Here is a 26942-nt window from a genome sequence, read left to right as displayed (position 1 = left end):
CAGTGACTGGGTTAAGTGGTTACGTCAGAGACTGGCCCATGCAGCCTAAACGATTTATTGAGTAGCCCTGAATAAAATGGTTGGAGAGCCCCTGGTGAATGTTAGCATCACCCCGAAAAGTGCCCAGCTGTCCCTGACAGCTGTGTGATTGTCAGGTTTGTGCAGGTGTGATTGTCATCACCTGTGACTTCTGTTCCTAATAGCTAAGAGTGCTTAAACTCTGAGTCTCTGTTTGTCCATAACATGGAGGTAGTAAATCCATCTTACATGTTTAAAGAAAATGCATTGTGGATGCTGTGTGAATGTTAGTTTCCTTCCTGGCCTGAGTTCTCTTTGGGTGTCTTGAAACCAAAGGCTTCTGAAGGTTCTTCTTATGGCCCTTTCTCTAGGCTGTGTGGTGTGGCCCCTGCTGGAATGGCCTGTCTCCTTCCCCTGCTTTCCACTTCCCAAGCCCAAGAGTCCTTGTATTCCAGATTCACAAAGCCCTTGCCTGTCCTTTCACCTGCACCCTCAGTATTCCCTTGTCTTGACTTTCTCCACTTCTCTTCATCTTCTTGGCCTCTCCTCTCCTTGTTTGTCTTTCAGACCCTTGCTTAAATGTCTGCATACAGGAGGGCCTCTCCGACCACCCTATCTAATATGGATCCTGTTGTGTGATTATAGTAGTACCCAGAGCTTCTCTCTCCTTCATAACTCTTGCCATAGTTTGCAGATTTCTATATAGATATGTAACGTTTTGGTTAATTTTACTATCTTTCTTGGTGACCATATTCAGAGGTTAAAAGTGTACCTAGCAGAGAGTAAGACCTCAAAAGATGTATTCAATAAATATTCCAGTTTTTATTGAGCACTCTGGCAATATTGACATTTCTTTAAAGAGAGTCAAGATGATATTAAAGAAAACTGAGTTGTCAAGACTGACAACATACTATCTGCATAATTTAGCAAAAGCTTCTTTTAAAAAAATTCTCTTCTCTGAATATCAGCTTTCTCATGTTCAAAGTGGGAAAGGTAATATCTTCCCTGTTTGTTTATGGTAAAATTGGTCATGAGAATGAGAAGATACTAAGCACAGCACATTTTATAGGACCTTTGTGGCTTTGTTAGCCCTGCAGGACATTTGTCAGCAGATAATCTGTAGCCCTAATGATTTTCCCAGATCTTTAGTAATCTATTTCCTTGTCTATAAAGCAGGGATGGTATTTATACCCTCTGCATAGAGTACTCATGTGTTAATATATGTAAAATAATTAGCAAATCGTGAACCACTACCTAAATTGTTAGGAAATATAGCCATTGTTGTATTTGTAATTATTTATTATTAATATGTTGATTGCCCAGAAAGGTGTACAGTGAAATTAAAATTTTAAAGATAGTCACAAGGAATTCACGTTCCCATGAAACCCCTTCTCCTCTACCCATGTGCTTTGGTTAGCACTTGATGGTGTCTCCCTTGAGGTCATAGCCCATAGGAGCAGTGTAGTTGTGGGATTTATCACATTATCCCTCAAAATATATGTGCATGAATTCATCTGTCTGGAGAGGGGGGTCTCTACATCACATACTCAGAAGGATCTGTCTTCCAACGAGAGGGATTTAGTATTGATTTTTCATATTTTCTGTGCTTCCATTTGGGACTAGGAGGAGCTTGACAAATAGCAAAGGCTTTAGGTTTTCTGCTTTGAAAGTGCACACTTTACTTTTAATTGTGGACGAAAATCTGCAGCCAGAGTGTGTTTTTGCAAAAACAAACACACATTCGAAAAACCTACATTTGGATTGCCTAGGCACCTGCATAGCTGCCATCCACTACCACATGCTCTCTTTGGGAACAACTGGCTGGGATCTAGGGAACCAATTCCTGTATCTAGCACCAGAACTGCCTCGTTAGATGATCTTTGCTTTTGTAAGCGACCCACTTGATTGTCACCTAGGAATTTGAAAAAGCCTCTATTCCTAAAGGCACTTAAGGATCTTCTGGTAAAGTCGCTAGGTGCTTAAATACACCTGGCATTGAGTTGTTGTTGGTAGTATCGTAGAATAGCTGTTAGTGGTAAAAATGAATGAACACACGAGGCACACACTGGAAATTTGACATGCTTTGTACATGCTGAATCATAATTACAATGTCACAAGACTCACTGTTTGACTTCGTTCACGGTTTGAGGTTACAGAATATGGTAGTGAATTGCAGAAACTGGCCTAAAGTGAAACCTTAAATCCCATTTCCATTGAAGTGTGAGTGGGAAAGGAAGAATGGCATAGCCTGTGTTTCAGTGGAGTCTTCCCACCACCCTTGTTGGTGGTTTTCATCTTAGTGTGCAATGGTGTTTTCCTACACAGTCTCATTTCCCTGAGCCAATAAGCAGCCTATGAACTTGTAAGTCTTGTCACTCTTCTTGTAGAAGCCGTAACTTGCTGCTGTTGCTCACTCTTTGTCTCTGTGTCCGTGTCTCTGTCACGTGTTCTCTCACGCTCCCTCTCTCTCACTGCTGCATTCCTGCATGTTCTCAGGCCCTCCCTGCGGTCCACCTGCCCTAGCTGTTCCCTGCCCTGGCACTCTCACACAGTCTACCGCACATGCCCGTCGTTCTCACACGGTCACATGCTTTTTGCTCACTCTTTAGTTTTCCTGCTGCTTTCCTCCCCTCCACCTCACAGGGAAGCTGCCTTCACCACTTGGCTTTATCCACTCTGCAGTTAGAAGGAGTAAGCAAGAGGGGCCAGTTTCCCATCTCCGGCCTCTGGCACCTGCCGTTCTCTGCCTCACCTGTAGCATCTTGTAGTTCCCCAGCATGATAAGCTGGGTGACATCTCTGTCTTCATCCTGTCCGCTCTCTACTACTTGGGATTGTGCTCTTCTCTTCTCTGTGTCTCCTGGAGCATCACCTCGAAAAAAAATCTCTGTCGCTGCAGCAGTCTGAATCACTGCCCTTGCCCTGGTCTTGGCTCTGTGGGGCCCCTGTGGCCCCTGTATCATGATTGTCTCACTCTCAAAGCTAGTCTTGGAACTCCCTGACCACAGTGATGATGTGTCCTCCTCCATATCCCAGGAACTCAACTCTGCCTGGTACAGTGACTATTCAAACAAATCCATCCATTCTTTTTTATTTATTTGAAAGAGTTACAGAGAGAGACAGACAGAGAGAGGTCCTCTATCTGCTGGTTCACCCCCTGATGGCTGAAATAAATGGCTGGAGCCGACCCAATCCAAAGCCAGGAGCCAGGAGGTTCTTCCAAGTCTCCCACATGGGTGCGGGGGCCCAAGGACTCGGGCCATCTTCTATGGCTTCCCCAGGCCATAAGCAGAGAGCTGGCTCAGAAATGGGGCAGCCAGGACTAGAACCGGTGCCCATATAGGATGCCGTTGCTGCAGGCCAGGGCTTCAACCCAGTATGCCACAGCGCTGGCCCGAAATCCATCCACTTTTCAACCCACTGTTTACTAAATAATTACATGTTTTGTGGGTTATGCTAGATAAAAAGATAGGAAAAGCGCAGGTCCTTTGTTTAGAGGAACACAGAGAAGATCCACTCAAGGGAGATGTGTCTTGGGGGTGTAGTTGAGGAGATAGAGGTAAATCAGCCACACTGGAGTGATCCATTTCTCTTATAAATTGAGCAAAGCCACTTATTCCTCTGCAGTCAGAAAAGGGTGGGGGGGGGGGGACTTTTCCTTGAATTTAGCACCAGCCAAAGTGGTTGGCTTGCTCTTAGGTTACAAATAGTTGTATTGAGAGTATTCTTTAATTAAACTTTTATTTAATTATTTATCTATTGAAAGAGAGAAAGAGATCTTCCATTCACTGGCTTACTCTAACCACCCTCAACAGAGGATGCTGGGCCAGACCAATGTCAACAGACAGAACTGAGTCTGAGTTTTCACATGTGGGTGTCAGGGACCCACGTACTTGAACCATCACCTGCTCCAGTCCAGGGTGCACAGTAGCAGGAAGCTGGATTTGGGAGCAGAGCCAGGACTAAAATCCAGGCACCCAGTATGGGCTGTGGGTGTCCAAGTAGCAGCTTAGCCACTGTACCAAACTCCTGCCCCACAGATTGTCTCTTTTTAATGTTAGAAGCTAATTAAACTCAGTGAGATACCGATGTTTGAGAGGCTTATGGGAGCTGAGACCAATTGAGGCAACATCACAGTCACCATCATATTTGACACTTATTCCAAAATATCAACCCACTGAGTAAGCTTGAGTCACACTGTTAGGGCCTTCTCCCTGCTTCTTGCCACCCCTGCTACCTTTGTAGATGAATTCCCTTGAGTTTTCCATGCAGACTGCATTCTACTAATCTGTAGAATAATTATGTAGTTTGGAATGGGTTAAATGGATCACTCACTCTAACTTGGTCATACAGGAGCTTCCCCGAGCCACTGACATTTGAACTCGTCCTAGTAGAATACACAGATTGGAACGTGGCAGAGTGTGCAGATACCAGTGGGTACTTTGCAAAGCCTACTTCTTGACATTCCTGAGTGAGACACGACAGTTCCTGACATTCTGTCTTGGACCTTGTGGAGTCATTATTGCTCTCAAGTGATCCTCCTCCCGTTGTTCTGGCAAGTTCCTCTCCAACCCACAGTTACTTGGAAACTACTGCTGCACCGAGCCTCAGTGCTAACAGCATTTAATAGCTGTCATTAGAAAGCAAGGCTCTGCTTACCAGTTGGCCTGCTGTGAATGGTAATGGGAGATTTTTTTTCTTGGGTGTAACCCCAATCTCTAATTGGTTTGAAAAATAGTGCTCATTTATTTTATTCTTAAGACATTAGCTTTTTATCGAACTTCAATAAGTTTTTGTTCCCATTATATTTGAATTTAGCATAGCTGCAGTCTACTGAAAAACATTTTCTAACTCGCTGTCTAGGTAACCTGCCCACTTTCATCATTGCTTCCCAGATAAATGTGTGTATAAATATCCACTGAGTACATTTACAGCCACGTGCTCAACTTTTCCTGGGTATTATCTCATTTAGGCCTTTCAGGAGGCTGATGAACTAGTATTAACCATCTTTCCACAGGTGAGGAAACCGTGTTCAAGAGAGGTTAGGCATTTTGCCCAGTGTCCCAGCTCTAGCAAAGGGCATGAAGGGACAAATCTGGAGAGCTGATGTTGAGCCACACCCCTGCAGCATTTCAGCTGTCAGATTTTGGGACACATCAGCTGAGTGCTCCCAATGGCTTTATCAGCTACAGGGGCCAACCCTCAGTGTGCTGGGTGCGTAGGGTTCTGGGGTGACTCATAGTAAACAATGAGGATTCGTAATGGCAGTTTGGAAACAGTTAAGTGCTGTACCAATGTGAGGCACTCTTTCTTCTTACGTTACAGTAGTTCATTTAACATTGAAGCAACAGGATTTAAAAATGATGGGCAGCACCTGCATATACGCTTTGCAATTAGTGTGGCACAATTTGGTTGTGACTCCATTGTTGGAATTTTGATGCCTCCAGCTTGATGAATAATCGTTTTTTTGTGGGTGTTTTCAATTAATCTAAATAATGAATTCTCTTCATTATCTTGTTCTTCATGTTAATTATACAGGATTTTCTTATGCTGTTGATCAAGTCAGGGCAACTACATTTTTTTTTTTTCTCACACGTCTTTGAATATGGAGTATGTACAAAAGGTTAACATGATGGAATGCAATTTACATTTCTGAAAAACTCCAGTCACTGTTTTGATTTTCCTTGCATCATTATTGCAGATACTAAATTGTATTGCTTTGTTTTGGAGAATGTTTCTTTTTTCATTCAAAAAGGTTATTACCAAGGACAATTAAATTATCTCTGATTTTTGAGACTATTCTTCAATGCTTCTTTGTCAAATAAGTCTTCTGGAAGCATGGGAAAGTTTGGATCTGTGGTATTACTATAAAACAACAAATAGATAAGTTCCTAGTTTTGAATTATTGCATGAAGCACCATGACAGATAAAAATTTAAGTATCAAACTGTGGAGAAAAAAGATATACATAAGCGCATGAAATTTTCAGTGACACTACTCATAAAAAGAACAGTTCCAGACAACAGTATATTTTTAAAAAGAAGAAGAAAGACGGTATATCACAGGGACAGACTTTTGGCAGAGCATTAGAGACACTGCTTGGAATGCTTTGCTTTCCATTCCAGCTTCCTGCTAATGCACACTATGGTAGGCAGTGGGTGATGGCTTACATAGTTGAGTCTCTCACAGACCTGTGAGGTAGCTCATTGAGCTCTGGGCCCCTGGCTTCAGCCTGGCCAGCCTGGACTGTTGCAAGCAGATGAAGAGTGAACCAATAAGTAGTAGATCTCTCTCTCTCTCTCTCTTTCTGTCTCTCTCTCTGTAGGAGTATTGGTGGTTGGGTGGCTGTGTTAGGGGGGGTTATGTGTGTTTCTTTCTTTCTCTCTCATTCTTTCTTCCTCACTCTGCCTTTCAAATAAAGTAAGTAAATGACTTTTTCAAAAGAGAAGATAGTACATAATACATAGTGATTGAATTTATTTTGAGTACTAAGGGATAATTGATAGATTATATGGGTTATTATGGTATTGCTGCTGGCATTGTGGCCTGGAGGTTAAGCCATAGCCTACTATGCTGGCATCCCACAGAGGCATTGATTTCCACTGCTCCAATTCTGATCCACCACCCTGCTAATACACCTGGGAAAGCAGCAGGAGATAGCCCAAGTCTTTGGGCCCCTGCACCCATGTGGGAGGCCCAGATAGAATTCTAGGCCTGTGGCTTTGGCCTGGCTGTACCCCAGTGTTTGCAGCCATTTGGGGAGTCAACAAACAACTAGAAGATCAATTAATATATCTCTCTCTCTCTCACACACACACATCCCCTCCAACTCTGCCTTTCAAATAACTAAATAATGCTATGCATTATCAATTCATTCCTAAATATTAACTTTCTTGACATATTCTGGGTTTTTTCTTATATTGTATTTTGTATAGTATAATAAATGACAGAAGGTGAGGTGTCCTACTTGCCCCTTACCTTTTTAGGTATTAGCCACTTACCTTTCAGGCTGTTGACCAACTTTGAGCATTTTGATGGGCAGCTTTCTGTTTTTGGTTTCAGGTTGAAGCCATCCTTGTCAATATTTTTGGTGGTATTGTCAACTGTGCCATCATTGCCAATGGGATCACCAAAGCCTGTCGGGAGTTGGAGCTCAAGGTGCCCCTGGTGGTCCGCCTGGAAGGTGAGTCATGGTAGATTCTCACTGTGTCAGTGCCCCTTCTTCAGGGTCGAGTGAGCAGTGAGTTCTGGGCTCAGCACCTCCCTGAGACAGCGTAAAGAGACATGGTATTAGTTAGGTGGGATGAAGGCACTACCGGGAGACTTTCCTCAGCCTCCAGCAGGCTCATGGGCATTAGCTCTCCAAGAACGAGACATGTTGTGATTCCCTTCATTGTCCTAGCTTATTCCAGTGGAAGCCTTTCTGTTATGAATCATTTCACAAGTTCAGTGTTCTGAGAAAAGCCTTCTGAGAAATGCTGCTCCAAGAATTATGTATCACATGGGAGCAAAAATTTTCAAACCTGTTGGTCTCAGGACCCCTGGAATTTGAGGATATTGAAGACCCCTAAGAATTTGTTTATTTGGGGTTATAGCAGTCAATAATAATGAAACCAACCAATAAATTAATTTAATGACAGAAATTACTTGGAATTAAAAAATGTTCTAAAAATAAAATCTGTGCTTTTATATTTTATATCTCTATAATAAGTATTTTCTATAAATATGTACAGTAATACCCCTTTATCCATGGGGTGCACATCCCAGTGGGTATCTGAAAGTGCAGATAATACCAAACCCTATATCATCCCTACTATGTATTTCCTTATACATACCTATGATAGAATTTAATTTGCAAATTAGGCACAGTAAGAGACTAACCACAGTCCAGAATAATAAAATGGAATAACCGTCACAATATACTGTAATGAAAATTGTGTGACTGTGTTGTCTTTCTCTCTCAAAATATTTTATTGTGCTATTGAGGAACAATAACATAACATAACATAACATAACATAACATAACACCCTTTTTGTTATGTGAGATGAGATGGTATCTACCTTATGAGGTGAATGGCATTGTGGTATTGTGTTAGTCTACTGTGTAAGGGCACCTTGAACTTAAGCACTGGAATACCCTAACATTTCATCCAGTGTTCCAGACAGCTACTAAACCACCAACTGGTGGCGTATACAGCATAGACACACACTGGACAGAGGCATGATTGACATCCCAGGAGGGAAGATGGGAGATTTCACCCTGTTCTTCAGAACTGAGCATGATTCAAAACATATGCATTGTTTATTTCTAGAATGTTCTAGTTAATATTTTCACTGTGTTAACAAGACTGCAGAAAGCAGAACCACAGGTAAGGTGGGACTGCTATATTGTATTTTTCACAAAAAACATAGGTTTTAACATTTTAGTAAGAATATTAGTATTGTTCTAGGCTTCTGCACGTCTAGTCTGATATCTGATTCTCCATTAAATTTGTTGCAATACATTGTTTTGATTTAATGATATAAAGCAAACATGTGCTCAGAATGGTATATATTTGGAAAAATGAAGAGTTTTTAAATAATCATTTCATTTGATTTGTGAATTTTCTCCTTTGGTACTATACTAAAAGTTTATAGGTAATGGTTTCATTGTAAAGATTAGTTTTATTATGGAATAAATTCCATCAGAGTGTGTCTTGCACGTTAAATGGGTTTTATCCATGCATGACTGATAACATCCTATGTTGATCATTTGAAAAAAATGTATTATTTACATCTTCTAAAGACGGACATACCTCAGTATACAATACCAAAAATTCGCATTTGTTAGTATCACCACCATGCTCAACGGAAAAGCTTTTAAGTATTAGGAAGCTGTCACATTCACAGTGACAGGTGCAAGATTTTGAGAATTTGAATTGTCACTTTAACTTACAAATTTTATCATCAGCTGCAGCATGGTCAGTTGTTTCCTTTAAAGTGACAGTCTCACCTTGCTCATTTTTGAGACAATATCTTCCAAACAACCACGTCTGAACGACTCCAGAAGGGTGATCATTCTTCCAAATAAAGTTGACGTTCCAAGGAAAAGTGAGTCGCAGAGCTCCATCCTCAGACAGGTGCGGAGTGCGTCTCTCGAGGACAAGCACCCTGGTTCAGGATGTAGCAGACAGCCTTCTGTTTGCACCCTGTTTCCTCCCAAACAGTACCGAAAAGACATGCGCTCGAGGTCTGAGATCCAACAAAACTAATAGTGTTTTAGTGTCGATCAAGAGTATTCTTACGGAAGCTGGCTGGTTTTTACTGCAGTGTGTACGGTGTTGAAAAGAACAATGATTGCTGCTCCAGTCTGGTGCCGCTGTCTTGTTTCCATGGTAAGGCGCCAGGAGTATTACCCACCATTACTTTGACCCCAGTGGTGCAAATGCCGGTGCCGTCTTACTATGACTCTTATTGTTTCTACTAGTGTGATCATAGGTTTCGCCCTAAGGACCCCTACCTCAGGTTCTGTGGTCCCCAGAGAACTGCAGTGGTAGAGAAGCAAATGCAGACCTGAGAACCACTCAGAAGTTCTGTCCACGTCATCCGCAAATTCAGATGACGGTAGTCCAGCGGCCCCATCGTGTCTTTTTCCTCAGCATCATTCTAAGGGTAACTCGGTTTCCCCAGGCGATCTTAAGGGAGCTCCTGGCTTACAGCACGGCTTGGCAGACTTTTACCGTTCAGGGCTGCTGCTGTCCTTCTGTGGACACTTTCTTCCCATGTTTTCAGTCAAGATGCCAGAGAGGCAGTAGCCCACTTTTCTCTCTGCTTGGCTCTTTGTAGCTCTTCTCTCACCCTCCTGTTCTGCTCTCTCTCTTCCCTGAGACTTAGATCTGCACAGTACAGACTTGATGAAGTAACCACAAAGGAAAAAGGCAAACAGTACAATCTCCTGTTGGCAGTGTTTAATAGAGACACTCAAGCGTATCAATGAATTAAACCTATTGAAAATATAGACATCATTGATCTCAGGAAAAATACTTTGTTCAAAGCAACAAAATTGCCAAAACCACCAGGAAAAAAAAAAGTGACCAGGGTGTTAATGAGAATAAAATGTTGGTGTCAAACTGTTTTCAGAGTCAAAGTGACCAGTGACCCCAGTGGTTGTAAAACCAGCTCTCTCCGTGTCCTGAAGGGGAGTGGGTGTTGGTAAGCAAGTCACACTAGCGTGTGTCTCCCGGGTAAGCGAGTCACACTAGCGTGTGTCACCCAGGCTGCCTGGAAGTGAGGGTGCCTGTGCTGGGCTCTTTCTTGCTCGTGGTCCTCCGTGTGCCTGCAGCATCAGCAGAGACCCATCATTAGCGCTAGTCTGTATAGTCCTAGAAAAGAAAGTTATGCCACTTTTGATTTTTCCCAGAAGATTGAAAAGGAGCACATCTTTTTATTTTCAGACCGTGCTTAGTGTTCCAGCGGTATTAAATGAGCCCCATAGTGCCTGGATATAATACACATGCCGAAACAGGCAAAAGACTACTTCTAACATTAGCTTCCTTCCTGATATCTGCTGATGGTATCAGAGGTCTATCTGAGATACTGACAAAAACCTTTGAAACTTCTCAGTTTTTTTAAGACAATAGTATTTGCATCCTTTAAGTAAATGCACTTCTAAGGTATATGCTGGATGATTTTTAATTAGTTAATTAATGTCTTGATAAATGCCATGTGCAGGCCATTAAGCTTCAGGCGTTAAGAAAGATGAACAGAAATATAAAAATGTGAGAAATGATCTCATTTACTAGAGACCCGAAACAAAAAAGATGATACAAGACAATATGCTTGTATAAAGAATGCTAACAGCTGTCCGCCCAAGTGTGACCTGGTTTTATCTCAGTAGCAGTGACCATTGGAGGATTCCAGCCACCCTCCCTCCTGGTTTGCTGAATCTGAAAACATTGATGACCTTGTAATGTCGACAGTGTCTTGGGGAATTAGATGTGATGACTCAAGATGAGCTCGTGTCTCTTGGGGAATTAAGTCTGATGATTCAAGATGCACTCAAAGAGAACACTGTCTCCCAAATTTAGAAAAACTGAACATACCCCTGGTGACATTTGCCAGGATGCTTCTTTAACCGTTGTAGTCCCTGCCTTATAATAAGTACCTGGGATCTTTATTAAAGGGAAAGAAGCAGGAGAGCTTTTGACATTTCTAGAGTCCTAGCTGGTGATGGTGTGTCTTCCTTTTATAGGAACTGGCGTCTTGTGTGAAAGACGTCCGTATGTGGATTCAGGTTCTCGCACCCAGCTTGGCAGGACCAAGGGTACTAACGTCCATGTATGTGATTTCTGGGAAATCAGTAGTTTGACACCAAGACAAGAAGTCCCGAGCTTGTATTGGTCCTGCATACTTAACAAGGGAAGGATGAAACATTCTGTTGTTATTGTATTCTTGATACAGAGATGACAAAATGCAGGAATTAAAGAAGGTATTATTCATAAAGGTCCTATAATAGGAACTAAGTGCAGCGGAACCAATTCTGTTTACACTAAGGTATTCAGATTCCTATAAAGTGTGTGTCCCTCAATACTCCTGCTTTCCTTCTCTTACTCCCTTTTTCAAGTAATATTGACTACTGTAATTATAGTAGATTTGCAGATGGATGTTAGGAAAGACATTATAAATGGAGAATCTCCAAATTGAGGTTGAAAGTATAGTGAGGGATTTGAATCATTGGACAGAAGTTAGTAGAGGATCAGAGTGATCTTCTGTACCTGGGAGTTGGTGCTGGGGTCCTCACAGTGGTAAGCTTTACAGCCAGGACCTGGGTAAACTAGAAGGCTATCCTGGACAGAGTCATGGCTTTGCAGCGATACATGTGTGGTATGACTGAAAGAAAAGAGGTGAAATCTAAAACCCAGGCATACTTGCTACATAGAGGTAAAAGTGGAGTGGAGCCAAGAGCAGAGAGAGAACAGGAGATGAGAGAAGGGCGACCTAGGTTTTAAATCTCTTAAGGACCAAGATTGTAACGGTGGGATTAATGGTCCTGCAAAAGTCAGAGACCAGACAGTGTGGGAGAGTATTGTAGTTGAATATGATCATCGCAAACTTTTGGTGGAGCTGTGGTATCCAAAAGAATGTAGAGATGTAGATACGGTAGAGATGTAGAACATGGAACAATGCAAGGATAGGTGTGATAGACACATGGATCGTGCCCTTATTTTGAAGGCCCTCAGTTGGCCATGGCTGCATTGGAATAGCTCAGTTGAAATGAGAAACCCACGCAGGTGTCTGGTGCAGCAGTTAAGATACCACTTGAGACACCTGCATCCCATAGATGAATGTCTAGTTTCCAGACCCCAGCTTTGCTTCTGATTCCAGCTGCCTGCAAATGCACACCCTGGGAGGCACCATGTGAAGGTTCAAGCACTTGGGTCCCTGTCACCCACATTGGAGGCCCGGATTGAGTTCTGGGATCCTGGTGTCAGCCTGGCTCAGTCCCAGTTCTTTGAGGGCATATGGAGAATGAACCCACACATGAGAGATCTCTCCTTGTCTCTCTCTGCCTTTCAAATAAATCAAAATAAAATAAATAAAAGTTTAAAATTAGTAAAATGAGAAACCAACCAAGAGTGAGACTATCCTTGTCACAGAAAGTAGTTCTCACTGCTTCTAGGGGGGAAAAATCTTGCTTAACTACAGAGACCTCTGTGAGATTTCTTTTATCCTCAATCTAAATTCTCTATTTGCCTTCTTCTGGCTCAGAACATAAATTCTCCTCCTCCCACAAATCACTCCAAATTTGTTTTAACAAACCTTAGAGTCTGCTTTGATTCTGTTTCTCTAAACAGAGCAACTCCCCATTGTCTGAGGCCACAAAGAAAGACGAAATGGCACAAAGAGACAGGAGCGTTTTGTGCTTTTCCAGAGGGTGGTGTCTGGTTTACCTGACTCACCACACTCTTTCTTACTGCTGTACTCGCAGTATTCACACGATTGTTGGAATTGGTTGATGTTGCCAAAACCCACACCCCTGTGTCGAGATGGAGAGACAGGAGAGGGTATCTGTCCATCATCCTAGCTTCTGAAAGTGAGCCTAGGGATGCAGAGAAGCTAGATGCGGTTCAACAGTGTTGCCAGAGCCTGACTTACAGTAATAAATACATGCTACTAAGCATGTTTATGGGGTGTTTTCTAGGTTTCAGGCACTCTGCCACATGTCTACGCCATCTGAGCAACTGTGAGGTTTTTTAGGATGGAGATAGCACACATCTCAACAGCCCAGTGGCGACTTTTGTTGGCAGTCTCTGTTGCCTGTGAATGGAGAAAGTGGGGCTTCCCGATATTGGATGACTACTGGGAAGAGCCAGGACGCTTGCCACAGTCGCCCCGATGTGCCACTCACATTAGAAGCACTTTTGCCCATCAGAAATGTCCTGATGGGAGGTTTTAATCGGTCGAATCAGGCTTGATTTAATGGGATTTTGTGGACAAATCTTTGTTCTCAGCTGTGTAATAATTACAAGCTGTTTTACCAGTGGATAAGGAAAGGATTACTCTTCCCTTTGAAACGGGTAACTTTATAATTATATGTATTTACTAGCCTTATCAGAATAGACCACACCAGCTGAGACGGGATTATTTTTGCTTAAAAGAATTCAGGGTGAATTGAACGACCAACCACATATTAAGGGGAAATTTAGCCTTTGTAGACAAGTGTTTCTGGAATGAAGAAAAGAACAAATTGTTATATATTTGTTTATTTTATTGCTTTTTTTTTTTTTAATTTGAAAGGCAATGGTACAGAGGGAAAAAGAGATCTTCCACCTGCTGGTTCACTCCCCAAATGGGTGCAGGACCTGAGTGACACTGAATGAGCCTCTCGCTCCCTGAGCGGAACCCCGAGGAGCAGATGAGCTGTCTGGGCTCGTTCTGGGCAGTGTATCCTTAAAAGGCAGGGCAGAGGACTGGGCTCTCCATGTTGCTGAACCATTCAGACCCTAGGGTCCCAGAGGTCTGTCCATGCTCCCCGAGGTAGAACCTCAGATCAGAGATAGGCGAGGCTTCCAGAGAGACCGGAAGTGAACAGTTAATGCCTGCCCTCTGCGTGGAAGGAAACTTCCTCCCCATGCACATCACAGGCCATGTTCTGCCCTCAGACTGGGTTGTCATTAATTGGGGCTCACACTAGTCCAGGCAGGAGTGGTGCCTTCAGGAACAAGCCTCTGAAATGATTGCCCTGCTCAGGAGCTGTGTGTGCAGCTGACTTAATAAGGATGAACTCCAGAGCCTGGGCAGGTCCCACGACAGACACATCCCAAGTCCTGCCTCCTAACCTCAGAATAGCACTCTCTGCCCTCTGGGTGTCCTGTGCAGAACCAGTCAGTTCATTCCCTTATGCCTCAGTTTCCTCATGTGCTACCAGAAAGTTCTAGGTGATGAGACACTGATTCAGACACATTGCTGCTGTGGAGGGGACATAAAGGCAGGTTTGGTCCACACCCCAGCTTTTCTTTGATATGCAAGGGACATGAGTTTCAGGGTGCTGCATGGATACGAAAATCTGCAGAGACTACTGTCCCTTAAATAAAACAGCGCAGTATTTGCATACAATCTACACATAGCCTCTTGTGTACCCTAAGTGACCTCTAGATTACTTATAATAAATGCCTAATACAAAGTGAATGCTGTGCAAATAGTTGTTAGATTCTGTGATTTAAGGAGTAATGACAAGAAAAGTCTGAGCGTGCTCAGTGCAGACGCAGTAAACTTCTTCCCCTCAAATATGGGTTAAAACAAGGTTGCACAACCATCCAAAAGAGAGGACTATTTTACAGGTGATAGGTGTGTTGGGCTCTCCCGGGAATGCCACCTTGAGGCTGTCCTTGGACAGAGCTCCATAGGAGAACAGACTGCATGAAAATGATTTAGGGACAGGAAGGACAAACAACTTTGATCCTGTGTTACCCTCTGTTTATTGGCGGTGGTTGCCTGAAATTCTGTGCCAAGAAAGATGGTGAGGCTGCGTCTGAGGTCAGTGGACAGGAGCTCTGGAACCACTGCTGTCCTCTGTGAATGTGAGCAAGGAGAACGGAAGCTCTTGAGCCACGCTTTGGCCAGTGTTGATTCAAAGAGATGACAGGTGGGGTTTTCTTCCCTAGACATACAGCTACCTGCCTTAGCAGGAGCAGGAAGTGAGATCTGCAAGCTGGGAGAGCCCCAAATGAAACAGCTTTTTGTCTTCTCCCAGCTCTTCATCCCCAGGGTTGGACATAGGTGTGTGGGCTTTTCCTGTGGAGTCACATGCTATGCTTTGTGCCCTGCACTTGTGTATTATCAACACTGGGAGCTCTGAGACCGGCACAGCTTTTCATTTCTGCCAGTATAATGCAGAAGCCAACATAGACATTACCTAAAGAAATGGGCGTGCTAAAAAAAACCATAGGCTGTGTCTCCATCTATCCTGTTTTGTTTTTTAACCAAAACAGTTGGTGGGACAGATCTGGCCCATGGGTTGCATTTTGCAAGTCCCTGGTGTAGAGAAACAGCCAGCAACAAAACCTGGAATTCTGGGAACTCCCTAAGTTATTTGTCTTCCTTAGTCCTTGGCTCTGAAATGTCTCATGAGAGTAAAGTAGGAGTTTGGAAAGCAACCTTAGGCTCTCAGAATACAGCTTCTCTCAAGGAAAGTATTTGCGGTGGGGTCTACTCTGTCTTTCCCGCTACCTGTGTGCAGAATCCCAAAGAGTGGTGCAGTAACATGACCTCTTACACAGGTGATGAGATTCCAGGGTCAACATTGCAGGTCAACAGAATTCTCACACTGTCAAAATGGCCTTTGAGAATTCCGTAAATCAGAGTATAGACGGATTGAAAGACACAAGGGCCATTCAAAGAAGGGACAAAGAGAAGTGCACATGCAGTGTCCAGCTGTATAAAACATTCCTCTATAAAAAGAACTCTCATCACCAGCAGGTGATGGGGATGTGTGCAGAATGGGGACGTGTTAGTGCTTTCCAGAGTCTTCAATTCTAGCTTAATGTTAAGGCTCCCGTAGCTTTGGTTTTCATTAATGCATGTTGCATATTTGAAGGTTAATATAGTTGAAAACAATAACATAAACACACAATGAATCTTTGTTGGACTTGACCCAGAACCTTGCTTGCATGAGGTGCATACCCTTGGCTGTAGGGAGGAATCTGGCTGTGGGCTCCTGACACCAGAGTTGGTGACTCCAGCTGTGATCACATTCACTCCTTCTGTGTGCCTGTCGTGTCACCACGGGAGAAGCAATCAGGAGGAAGTTGGGTGTGAATATGCCACAGCCCCACAGGATAACCATCAGTCATCTTTACTTTGTAGAAAATGTGAGGGGTATGGGCCTTTAGATGAGAAACTCACTCAAGGGGAATCTAAAGCCTCAAAACTGCAGTAACTTCCTCAAACCCTTCTGCTACTCAGGAAGAGAGCTGGGTTTAAAATCTCAGCTTTTTCATATATAAAATGGGAATTTAAAAATATGGCCACATCATGGGGTTGTGGTAAAGAGCAGGTGTGATTTTGAATCCCTTAGAACTGAGTGAATGTTCTCTATCCTTATGGTTTTTTGAACTCTTTTATGATTATGTTTTGCTAAAACTTAAAAGCACATCAAACACAGCTAGCATTGATTATTTTAATCACAAGCCTTCAGACTCCTCAGTGCATGGTCCTCGGGGCCTAGTCCCAGCAGACCTGGGATGGTGGCCTCAGATATAGGTGGTACAGGTCATAGGGGAGCAGTGCGACTGGGTGACAAGTGCCTCTTGACAACTCTGATATGGAGGAATTCCTCCAAGTGGAGAACGGATGGGAGCCAGGGGTTGGGGGTGATCGAGCTTCAGAACAGAGGAGCCAATTTAAAAAATAAATAAACAAATGAGGGGATACAGTTGTCACTAACTCATCCACATGGGTGGCCTCAGTCGCCTGCCAGACCGGGTGCTAGGTAGACAAGAGATGCATCTCCTATCAGGCGAGCCAGGGCTGCTGACTTGGCAGCTTTGCCTTCTTAATTCTCAACAGATGACTCCATTGCTAACAGTGTAGTAGCAAAACAGAAGCGATGTGATAAGTGATCTGAATTTACCATGTCACCGAGAAAATGGGCCTCCTCCATCTGATTGGAAGAAACGGAGAGCAAGGGCACAGGGACAGTGACCATTTTAAGCAGCGCCTACCGCTGTGCAGAATTTGCTTTGTTTCCACTGATCTCCCCTTTCCCAGTGGGGAAAAAATAGACGCAATTACTTAGAGCAGGGATGAAATATTTTAGTCCTTGCGGCCCGTACTGGCTGTGTCATCACGGCTCAGCTCCCCCACTGTAGAGCAGAGGCAGCCGCCAGCAATCTGTAACCGAATCACTTTGGCTGTGTTCCACGAAAACTTTATTTATGGACACTGGGATTTGAATTTCATGTAATTTCTACAGATCACAAAATATTCTAATTTTTTTTCTCAACTACTTTTTAAAAATATAAAAATTATTCTTAGCTCAAAGGTGCTGCAGAGAGAGGCAGTGGGCTGGATTTGGCCTGCAAGCCCTAGTTTGCCAGCCCTGACTTGGAACGTTCCCCTGAGAGTCAGGCTGCATAGTTAATTGGTTGTCTGACCTGAGCACACTCCTGTGCAACTCTGGGCTTCTGTTTGCTGTAGTGAAAACAACAGACGTAGTCCAAAGCATCCTTGGGATTCCATCTCCCACCAAGAGGCTACTTTGCTTGGTTTGTTATTCACCTGTGCAGATACACAAGCCTGGGTTCTAATCCTTGCCCAGCCTCTGACTTGCTGCAGTATGATGGTCCAGTTCCTAAGTCTCCTCGTGCCTCAGTTGCCTCATCTGTAAAATGGGCATAAAAATGGTGTCAACCTTGAGTTGCTCTGAGGATTAAGTTTTATGAAACTGGTGAACCCTTCACTCATATGCCCATTTATTGCATGTAGTATTACACACTAAATATTCTATTTTAAAAATTCTTATTGATACAAAGTTTGTAAAGATGATTTTTAGCTGGCATGATTTTCCGGACTTGGAGAATGGTTTTCTCCACTGCCCAGGCCTGAGCGGGAGGAGGTACTGCCCATTTTGAACACAGCCCTGTATTTTGTGTCTCCTGCCCCGTCCTTGTCTTACATAGGATTGAAAACAAAGAGCGCATTTTGATAAATTAACCTGCCTGTGTGTTTACAGCTCTCTTCCTCCACCCAGTGGCAGGAAGTCACTGGTAAAACGTACTGAGGAGTTGGAGAGGTTTTTAAGACTTTTTTATAATCATTGTTACTATTTGGTGAAGTCCTCTAGCAGTCCAGACTGCATTTTAAACTCGTGCCCCTCGGATTCTCTTTCTTGCCACTGAATCCTGTGGAGGGTAGACAGCCATGGAGCCAGGAGGCTCCCGACAGGCAGATACTCAGCAGTGCCTGAAGTTGGAGCGGCGTGGGTTGATCATTTGTCTGAACAGGTGCTTACTAAGGGTGTTGTCCTGCAGCCTCATTGAAATGCGATGCAGCACTTAATAAGTATCAAGTATCGGAGCATGTCAGTAGCACCACTGAAACCTGGGCAAGAGATCAGCTTCCTTTGTCGTTGTGTGCACGGCCGTAAACGTGGTAGTTTCAAGCAACTACGATCGTGTCTGTTTAGAAGTGAAGCCGGGGAGCGGGATGAGGCCTCCACATCAGCTACCTGTTGAATGGAGAAGAAATGAACCTGAGCTACCTGGTCCTGATACTCCCCCTGGTGTTTCCCGGTGATCTGGTTCCAGTGTCTGTGGTTCAGCCTTCGACCCCTCCTCCCTGTGCGTCTTCCTTCCCCTTCCGTCAGCTCCCTGAGTGGGAACAGAAGGCCTGGCCGGGGTCTGGGACCAGCAGGGCATGCTGTCCATGTCTGCAGGGGGACGGGGCAGGACCAAGCAGGGCTGCTGCGGAGGGTGCTTGGCAAGCTCACTTGGTCCCTCACTCCCTTCTGCGTCCCTCCCTTCCCATGGGCCTGTTGCTCTCTGGGCTGTCCTGGCTTCATCTCCCTCCCTCGGCACCAGTGCTGCTCAGTCCTTTCTCCTTTCCTTCCTCTTTCTCTCCTCTTCTTCCCTCCCCTCCCCCCCCCCCCTTTCCCTGGTTCTCTGCCTGAAAACTCAGGCCTGCCTTCGGCTCTGTTGCCCCCTACTCGTTCTTCCTCCTTCACTCTTCTCTCCTCTGCCTCTGGGTCTCTTCCTCTCTTACTCCGCTGCTCTGTCTCCTGCTTTCCTTCCGTCTTTCTCTTTCTTCCTCCCTGCCCTCCCCACTGCACCCCTGCCCCCCTGCCTGCCTGCCGTGGCACACTTTGTCATCTGGTCACAGCGCATGTTCACGCGACTACTAGCCCTCCTATTCCCATGGCTGAACCTTATATTTGCATGGAGGATCCCTTCAAAACTGGCTTGGTTCTGAGCCTGCTGGTCTGTGCTTAATAAATAAGGCTGTAATGAAAAGTGGAACAGCGAGTATGACTAAAATTCACTTTAGTGGATCCCGGAATCCGGAAGCAATTAGGCATTTGACAGGGTGCTAGGAGCAGCCAGGAGGAGAGAAGGGTGTGTAGGCTTTTCTGGGGAGCTGCTCCTTGCCTTTCTTCCCTGGCCCCACCTTCTGGGCTAACCTTGGAGCAAATCCTCACTCCCTGGCCTGGGCCACATGGGGCTGTCGGGCTGAGAGTGGTGGCAGCAGCTTGGTGTCATTGCTCAAGGGCACCCGGAGCGCAGCCAGCTGCTTCAGGGCCCTTCTTCCAGGAAGAGACTGGCAGCAGAGCTCCCAGAAACCCCTGCACGAGCTCACAAACAGCTCCCTGCTCTTTCACTTCAGGCGGTTGGGGTTTCCATGCGACCCCTGTATAAAAAAGGGCTGCTTAGGGGTGTGGGGCCAGCAAGGTTTCAGAAAAGGACCACCCCCATGTCTCCTCCTCCAGCACCCTCCAGGTCTGTGAATCTATCCTTATTTATTCGGCTTTCCATGATGCTGTGAGAGGCCCCGGTGAGCCAGCCTGGCAGAGGAAGCAGGAAACCATCCCATTAGGGTGTGACCATAATATGGCTTTGAAAGTACAAGGTACCCTGCAACCTCATTTTATAAGTCTTGCTGCCGTGGGGGCATTAGGAAGTAGCAGCAAGGAAGCCCCCACCCCCACCCCGCCATGTCATTTAAACAGATGCCTGTGCATACCTGGTGTCAGGGCAGCAGAGCCCTGGGTGATGTCCACACCGAGAGCCAGTGTGTCTGCGTACTCGTGACTGGCCAAATCAAATCTTCAGGGTGTTTTTCCTTGGGAATACTGGTGCTGGAGCACATGCTAACGGAGAATACTAAGTAAGGAACTGAATTATTTAGGCTACTTGATTGCAAGAAAGAGCCACCCACCTAAGCTGTCGCCAAGGCTTCTCGTCCATAACCTTAGGGATTCGGTTGAAAGTGAAGGAGCAGGTGTCAGAAGGGAGGACACACGATGAAACTGAAACCCCCAGAAGCGCAGGACTTGAGATAGGGAGGGTTGTGGAGCACCACCCAGCCTCTGTCAGAGGTCCCAGGGGCTGTGTGTTGAGATTGGAGGGTGCGCCAAAGAGAAAAGAGGGAGGGGAGCCTCTCCATCTTAACTTAGATGTCTTCTCTGGCAGCTGGGCAGACGGTAGGGGAGAGTCTGAGCCCACGGCTGTCTGTTGGGGGAGGCAGAAATTTACGCATGGAACTTTCGTTCATCCCCTGGTCTCCAGTCCAGGTCGCTGCTGTTGTCAGTCAGGGCTTTTGCTTCACACTCTGTCATGAATTCTACGAAAGCCCTGCCTGCAGATTAATGTCTCAATTCCTCAGCCCGGTGTCTAACACCTGCCATGGTTCCATCCTCTGTCCTACTTTTCAGCCTCTGGGACCTTGGCTGAAACCTCACAAAATGAACCAAAATGCATACCGAGTCTGTTATTCATGAAATCATAAACCTTTAGGTCTGTGTGGGTTACCTACCAGTGGCCTTTGTTGTCCCTTGGTTTCCTGACGCTGTCCCCTCACTCAGGGTCTCTCATGGGGGTGCAGCCAGGATGTCTACTGGGGCTGGGGTTTCTCAGGGTCTGACTAGGAAACAGTTCACTTCCAAGCTCACTCCAGTGCTTCACACGATGCACTTCTTTAAGCCAAGGTAGACTGGGGGCCTCAGCTCCTTACCAAAGCCATCTGATGGATCCAGTCCACACGCAAGGGCATGAACACCGGAAGGCCCCATCGCTGCATGGGTCATTTGAGTGTCATCTCAGAAGCTACCTGCTGCAACATCTCTTTACAAAGCACTGTGTTAGCTCTAGTCGAAGCAGAGAGATCCTGGAATTTCAGCAGCGTAAGGTGATGGAAGACTCTTGCTCATTCACATAAGATCTGAGAGGGTGATAAGACAGGGTGCTGTGCCTCACACAGTTGTTCCGGTACCCAGGCTGGAGAAGTCACCTCCATCTTCCCTTCTGGGATTGCCCTGGCCAGCAACATTCCAGGAGGCAGATGGGGAAACGGAGTATAAAGAGATTTATGGGCATTTGTTTCCTAGCCAGGACTGTTAGGTGCTCCTTCCTACATACAGCAGGCCTGGAACATGGCTTCTGGCCAGGCCGCTACTCCCAGCAGTAGCACTACACTGTCCAAGTAGGGTGGGAATCCTCTCTGGACTGCCAGCCAGGTGTGCCCCAGACTCTGTACCGCTGGCAAAATGCTTTCACGGGTATTACTTCGTTTGCCACTCTTTACAGTGGAAGCTGTCAGCGATATTATCTTCATTTTCCAAATAGGAAGCCGACTAGCCTACCTTTAGGATTTCCGGGGTTCTATAATTACCAGGGTTGGCCAAGTCCCACCTCTGACACTTCCAAGTATTTTGGTGCATAAAATGTTTCAAATTCATGCCTAGTTTTTTCATAGTACACATTTTCTGTTAACTTTCCAAAAACCCCCCCTTGTATCACCTGTGTGACCATGGAGAAGTCACCACCTCTCTCAGCCTCACTTGCCTTACATTGGGGTTGTGCAACCTATGCAAAGGTGACCTAGAGGTTTTGCATTCTGTATGTAATTCATTTAGTGTCTTAACTGACACATATATAAGCAATCAATAACTATTTGTCCTAAGGAAGACAGTGAGAATGATAGTTCTGTACGTGGAGCTAAAAACATTGTGGCACAGAGGAGGTAAGTCACTTGAAACTACACAAGGAGTTCCCAGCAGGAATCAAGGGTGAGCGTTTATGTGGCAACTTCCCCAGCTTGTAGATTATTGCTTTCCAAGCAGGCTTGCATCAGAATCTCTTGTCAGATAGCAGTGAGTAAGCCGTGAGCTGCAAACACAGTGCCAGGTGGCCGCAGGGCCCCAGGAGAATCGATGCCACATCCCCTTCTCAGTGCACCTGCTCTGTGTAACCGCAGCCTTTGCCTTCCTGTATGACACCTGCTGGCCAAGCACCTGCTCCTGTGTGCACTCTCTGTGGTGAGACCAGTTCTCCAAGGCCTGTATGTCAAAGACGGGGTTCATAAATAGGCTCCATCTTGCCCACTAGAAGAATGCACAGGAAATGAGGTAAGATGAGGTTTTCAGTACATGCTTAAGGTGGTTCACTCTGAAAGAACAGAAGAGCAGGCCATGTGCTAGGTAGGCAGTCCCTGAAACAGAGATGGACACCTTGAGCGCTGCCAGAGTCTAAGGTGTGCGTCTGGGGACAGGCTCAGGCAGAGGCTCAGAATCTCTGCTCTCAGGTAGGATCATGACCCAGTCCCCTGCCTTCCAAGAGATCTTAGGACTTCTGGTATGGGCTTCAGGCACGGTAAGTCCACCGGACTGTGGGTTACCATAGGCAGTCGGCAGACGTTCCAGCTTCTGTCAATAGGAATATTCACTTCCCTCTCGTAAGTCCTGGCTGTCATCACCTTTTGTCATTGGACCACAACTTGAGATCAGTGTTGTAACATAATCTTTCTTACCAACAACACTGGTTGAAACCTTTGTATAACTGATTCTCTGAATCAGGGTGGACGTTTTTTTAGTGGTTAAGATGGTGGTTGGGGTGAGTGTGCTGCATATTGTAGTGCCTTGGTGGGATCCCCTGCTCCGAGTCCTGGTTCCAGCTTCCTGCAAAGACAAAATCTGAGAGGCGTTGGTGTTGGCTCAAGTGATTGGGTCCCTGATACTTAGCTGGAAGACCGGGATTGAGTTCCCAGCTTCCAGCTTTGGTGTCCAGACAATAGGGAACATCTGGGAAGTGAACCAGTGGATGGAAATGTGCTCGCTCCCTCTCTCTGTATCTCTCTCTCTCCCTCTGTCTCTCTCCATGTCTATTTGTCTTTCTGTCAGTGACTCTACCTCTCAAATAGATATTTTGGGGGAGCTGGCGCTGTGGCGTAAGGCCGCTGCCTGCAGTGCCGATATCCCATATGGGCGCTGGTTTGAGTCCCAGCTGCTCTACGTCCAATCCAGCTCTCTGCTGTGACCTGGGAGAGCAGTAGAAGATGGCCCAAGTCCTTGGGCCCCTGAACCCACGTGGGAGGCCCAGAGGAAGCTCCTGACTCCTGGCTTTGGATCGGTGCAACTTCAGCCATTGCGGCCAATTGGAGGGTGAACCAGCGGATAGAAGACCTCTTTCTCTGCCTCTCCTCTCTCTGTGTAACTCTGACTTTCAAGTAAAATAAATAAATCTTAAAAAAAAGCAAGTCAAAATATAATACTGGTTTAAGAAATCTTTCTTTAGAAAGTTTTTTTTTTAGAAAATGGTCAAATTATCTGAATAAATATTTCCATTAACACAATATACAGGTGGCCAACAAATATATTTTTAAAGTGCTCAACATCACTAATTATCAGGGAATTGCAAATTAAGGTCGCATGGACATCTCATCTCAAAATGCAATGGCTATTATGAAGAAGAGAAAAACTGCAAATGCTGATAGGGATATGGAGAAAGGAGAACTCTTCCACACTCTTAAATGGAATGTAAAATAATGGAGTCCTTACGGAAAACTTCAAGGAAGTTCCTCAAAAAAACTGAAATGAGTTGCCGGCATTGTGGTGCAGCATGTGAAGCTGCTGCCTGTGACATGGCACCCTGGATGGGTGCTGCCTCATGTCCAGGCTGCTGCACTTCCAACCCATTTCCATGCTAAAGACCTGAGGAATTCAGCAGAAGGTTGAGCAAGTATTGTGGGCCCTGCCACCCACGTGAGAGACCCAGATGAAGCTCCTGATCTTGCCTCTGGCCTAGCCTATCCACGGCTGTTGAAGCCAACTGGGGAATGAACCACAGTATGGGAGATCTCTCCTCCTTCTCTGTATAACTCTGAACTTTCAAAAAAATAAATAAATGTTTTTTATAGTGAAAAAAATTATTTTTCTGGTGGTGAAAAGCTATAGCTAGGTTAGTCCCCTGCATCTTCATGTGTCACTCCAATATTTCATACCATGTCAACACCCTGATTTGACATTCTGCATATTCTTTCCACAAGGCTTTTTCTTTGGATTCCATACTCAGACTGTTTATTCAGGGAGCAAATCCAGTTCATCAGATTTTCCTCATTCAAACCGGGTTGGACATTTGGCATAGCAGCTAAAACACCAGTTCAGATGCCCATGTCTCTTATCAGAGCTCCTGATTCCAGCTTCCTGCTGATAGAGCCACTGGACGGCAGCAGTGCAGACTGGAGTGAGTGAATCCCTGCCACTCACAGGAGAGACCTGCATTGAGTTTCCACCTCCCAGTTTCAGCCCTAGCTGAGCCCCAGTTGTTGCACACCTTTGGAGAGTGAACCAGTGGAGAGGCGATCTCTTTATCTTTCTGTCTACCTATAAATAAATAATGTTTAAAGAACTAGCTGATCAAGTAATTGTTTTCCTTCCTTGTGCAGAATCTTAAAGGAAATTCTTTCCCATTTTTTTTACATGTTTGAGAAATTAGCAAGTAATGTCTATATAATGCTGGGTAATTGAAGTGAAAAGAAGAGAAAAATAAATAAATTTTCTGTCTGGCTCTACCTGAACAGGCAGAGTGCGTCATGGAAAGCTGTGGCTGTGTTGTAATTAAGTCTGTTGGTGTCTGGTGAGACCTGGGTGCCGTGTGGCTTCAGTTGTACAAAACATCTCAGCGCACCACCTCCAGTTCCCTTAGGTGACTGTCCATTGTTCCTCCTTCTAGGAACCAACGTCCAAGAGGCTCAGAGAATTCTCAACAACAGCGGGCTGCCCATCACTTCGGCCGTTGACCTGGAGGATGCAGCCAAGAAGGCTGTGGCCAGCGTGGCCAAGAAGTGATGCCTGTGTCCTGGGCCCAGGGAAGAAGGCCGTTTTTGCATCAAAAGGGATGGTTCTGTCATCACTGTGAAGGAAATGGTTATCTTTTGCAGGGAAAATAGGGGGTAGAGGAAATGAAAAAGAATCAGTGTATAAATCTGTGTTTTCTTGAATAAGATATTTAGGTAGCCTGAAACTGATTTTACTTATACTGTGCATAAGAATCCTGTCCTGTGTGCTCATACTTCTTTATCACAGCAAGTCTGCTCAGTGGGCAGTGTCTTGCCAACTTTGGGGTTAAGCTGCGTGGCCAAATAACGTGCATATACACAGAATGTGAAAATCCAGTAATGTGCATATACACAGAATGTGAGAATCAGACCCTGGATATTGAGAAGATTTTTGGTAGACATTTAATCCTATATGATAATTTTAAAAAAGAAAACACAGTTGCTAAAAAACTCAGATGAGATTACATCTTACGTACTGGCTATCAGAAGGGTGCAGCTGAGACATTCAAGCAAATTCCTGGTCCACTGTGCAGCAGGTTTTATGAGTTTCTGATTCCAACGCATGTCTGAGAAATCAGAAATTTTCCAAAATGTATTTTACAATGAAGGGTCTGCTTTAATACACTGTGCGTGCATGTTGCCATTTGCCTTAATACTGAATAAACTGTTTACTTCACGCTAAGAGGAAAGCCAGAAGCCTTATTTGTGATTTTGGCATAGAAGTTTTCATTCTAATGTCACATTTGAAGAATGTGGATTCTTACGGAAATATCTATGATTATAATTTTGAGATGAGACAACACTGAAGATAATTGTGTTCAATGTGGGGTCTTCTCTCCTTTCCTGCACACCATCCCCAGCTTCCCCGCTCCCAAAATCTACCAGCTATGGTAGAAAGATGGAAACATAATCAAGGGGAATGTGGGTTTTTTTTTTTTTTTCTCATGATGCCTCATTTTTACAGTGGGTAAAAATTTGAAATACATATTTGTTTAAATTTTGGCAAATTTTTTATTTGTACACAAATTTAAATAAAATCTTATGTTTTGTAAAGTTCAAGATCTTTGTGTGTTTCTCAGCTTAGTCTGTTTTATTCCTCATACAGTTTTCTTTTTTAAACGACAGTAGCCTTACTGTCTTAGGCATGTCTCTAAAATGGGAAAGTGTGTGTTGTCCCAAGATGTTTCTAGTTCCACTAAACTCATCAGACAACTGCTTCTGTGGTAGGAGGTTGTTTAGTAAAAGTATTAAAATTAGGGGCCGTGGCAAGTTAAGCCTTTGCCTGTGACACCAGCATCACATATGGGTGTCAGTTCATGTCCTGGCTACTCCACTTCTGATCCTGCAAATGTTCCTGGGAAAATTGGCAGAACATGGCCCAAGTGCTTGGGCCCCTGCACCTATGTGGGAGACTCAGATGAAGCTCCTGGCTCCTGGCTTCAGCCTGGCCATTACAGCCATCAGTGAGTACACCAGCATATGGAAGACCTCTCTCTCTCTCTCTCTCTCTCTCTCTCTCTCTCTCTCCCTCCCTCCCTCCCTCCCTCCCTCTCCTCTCTGTCCTTCTCTCTCTCTCTCTGTAACCCTTTCAAATAAATACATAAATCTTTTTTAAAGAATA

General features: G+C 44.8%; 1 protein-coding gene across 1 annotated transcript in view; it reads left to right on the top strand.

Annotated features, from left to right (window-relative positions):
• Positions 1 to 26380, top strand: part of SUCLG2 (succinate-CoA ligase GDP-forming subunit beta) — a 298258-nt gene extending 271878 nt beyond the window's left edge. Inside the window, exons 10-11 of the mRNA XM_062201236.1 lie at positions 7079 to 7199; positions 25216 to 26380. Coding sequence (XP_062057220.1) covers positions 7079 to 7199; positions 25216 to 25331 — 237 coding nt within the window. The 3' untranslated portion in view covers positions 25332 to 26380. The remainder of the gene's footprint in view (positions 1 to 7078; positions 7200 to 25215) is intronic.
• Positions 26381 to 26942: the final 562 nt, after the last annotated feature.

The sequence above is a fragment of the Lepus europaeus genome, chromosome 9 (assembly GCF_033115175.1).
Source record: "Lepus europaeus isolate LE1 chromosome 9, mLepTim1.pri, whole genome shotgun sequence".
NCBI lineage: Eukaryota > Metazoa > Chordata > Mammalia > Lagomorpha > Leporidae > Lepus > Lepus europaeus.
Note: the sequence above shows the minus strand (reverse complement) of the source record. Positions and strands in the feature narration are given on the sequence as shown.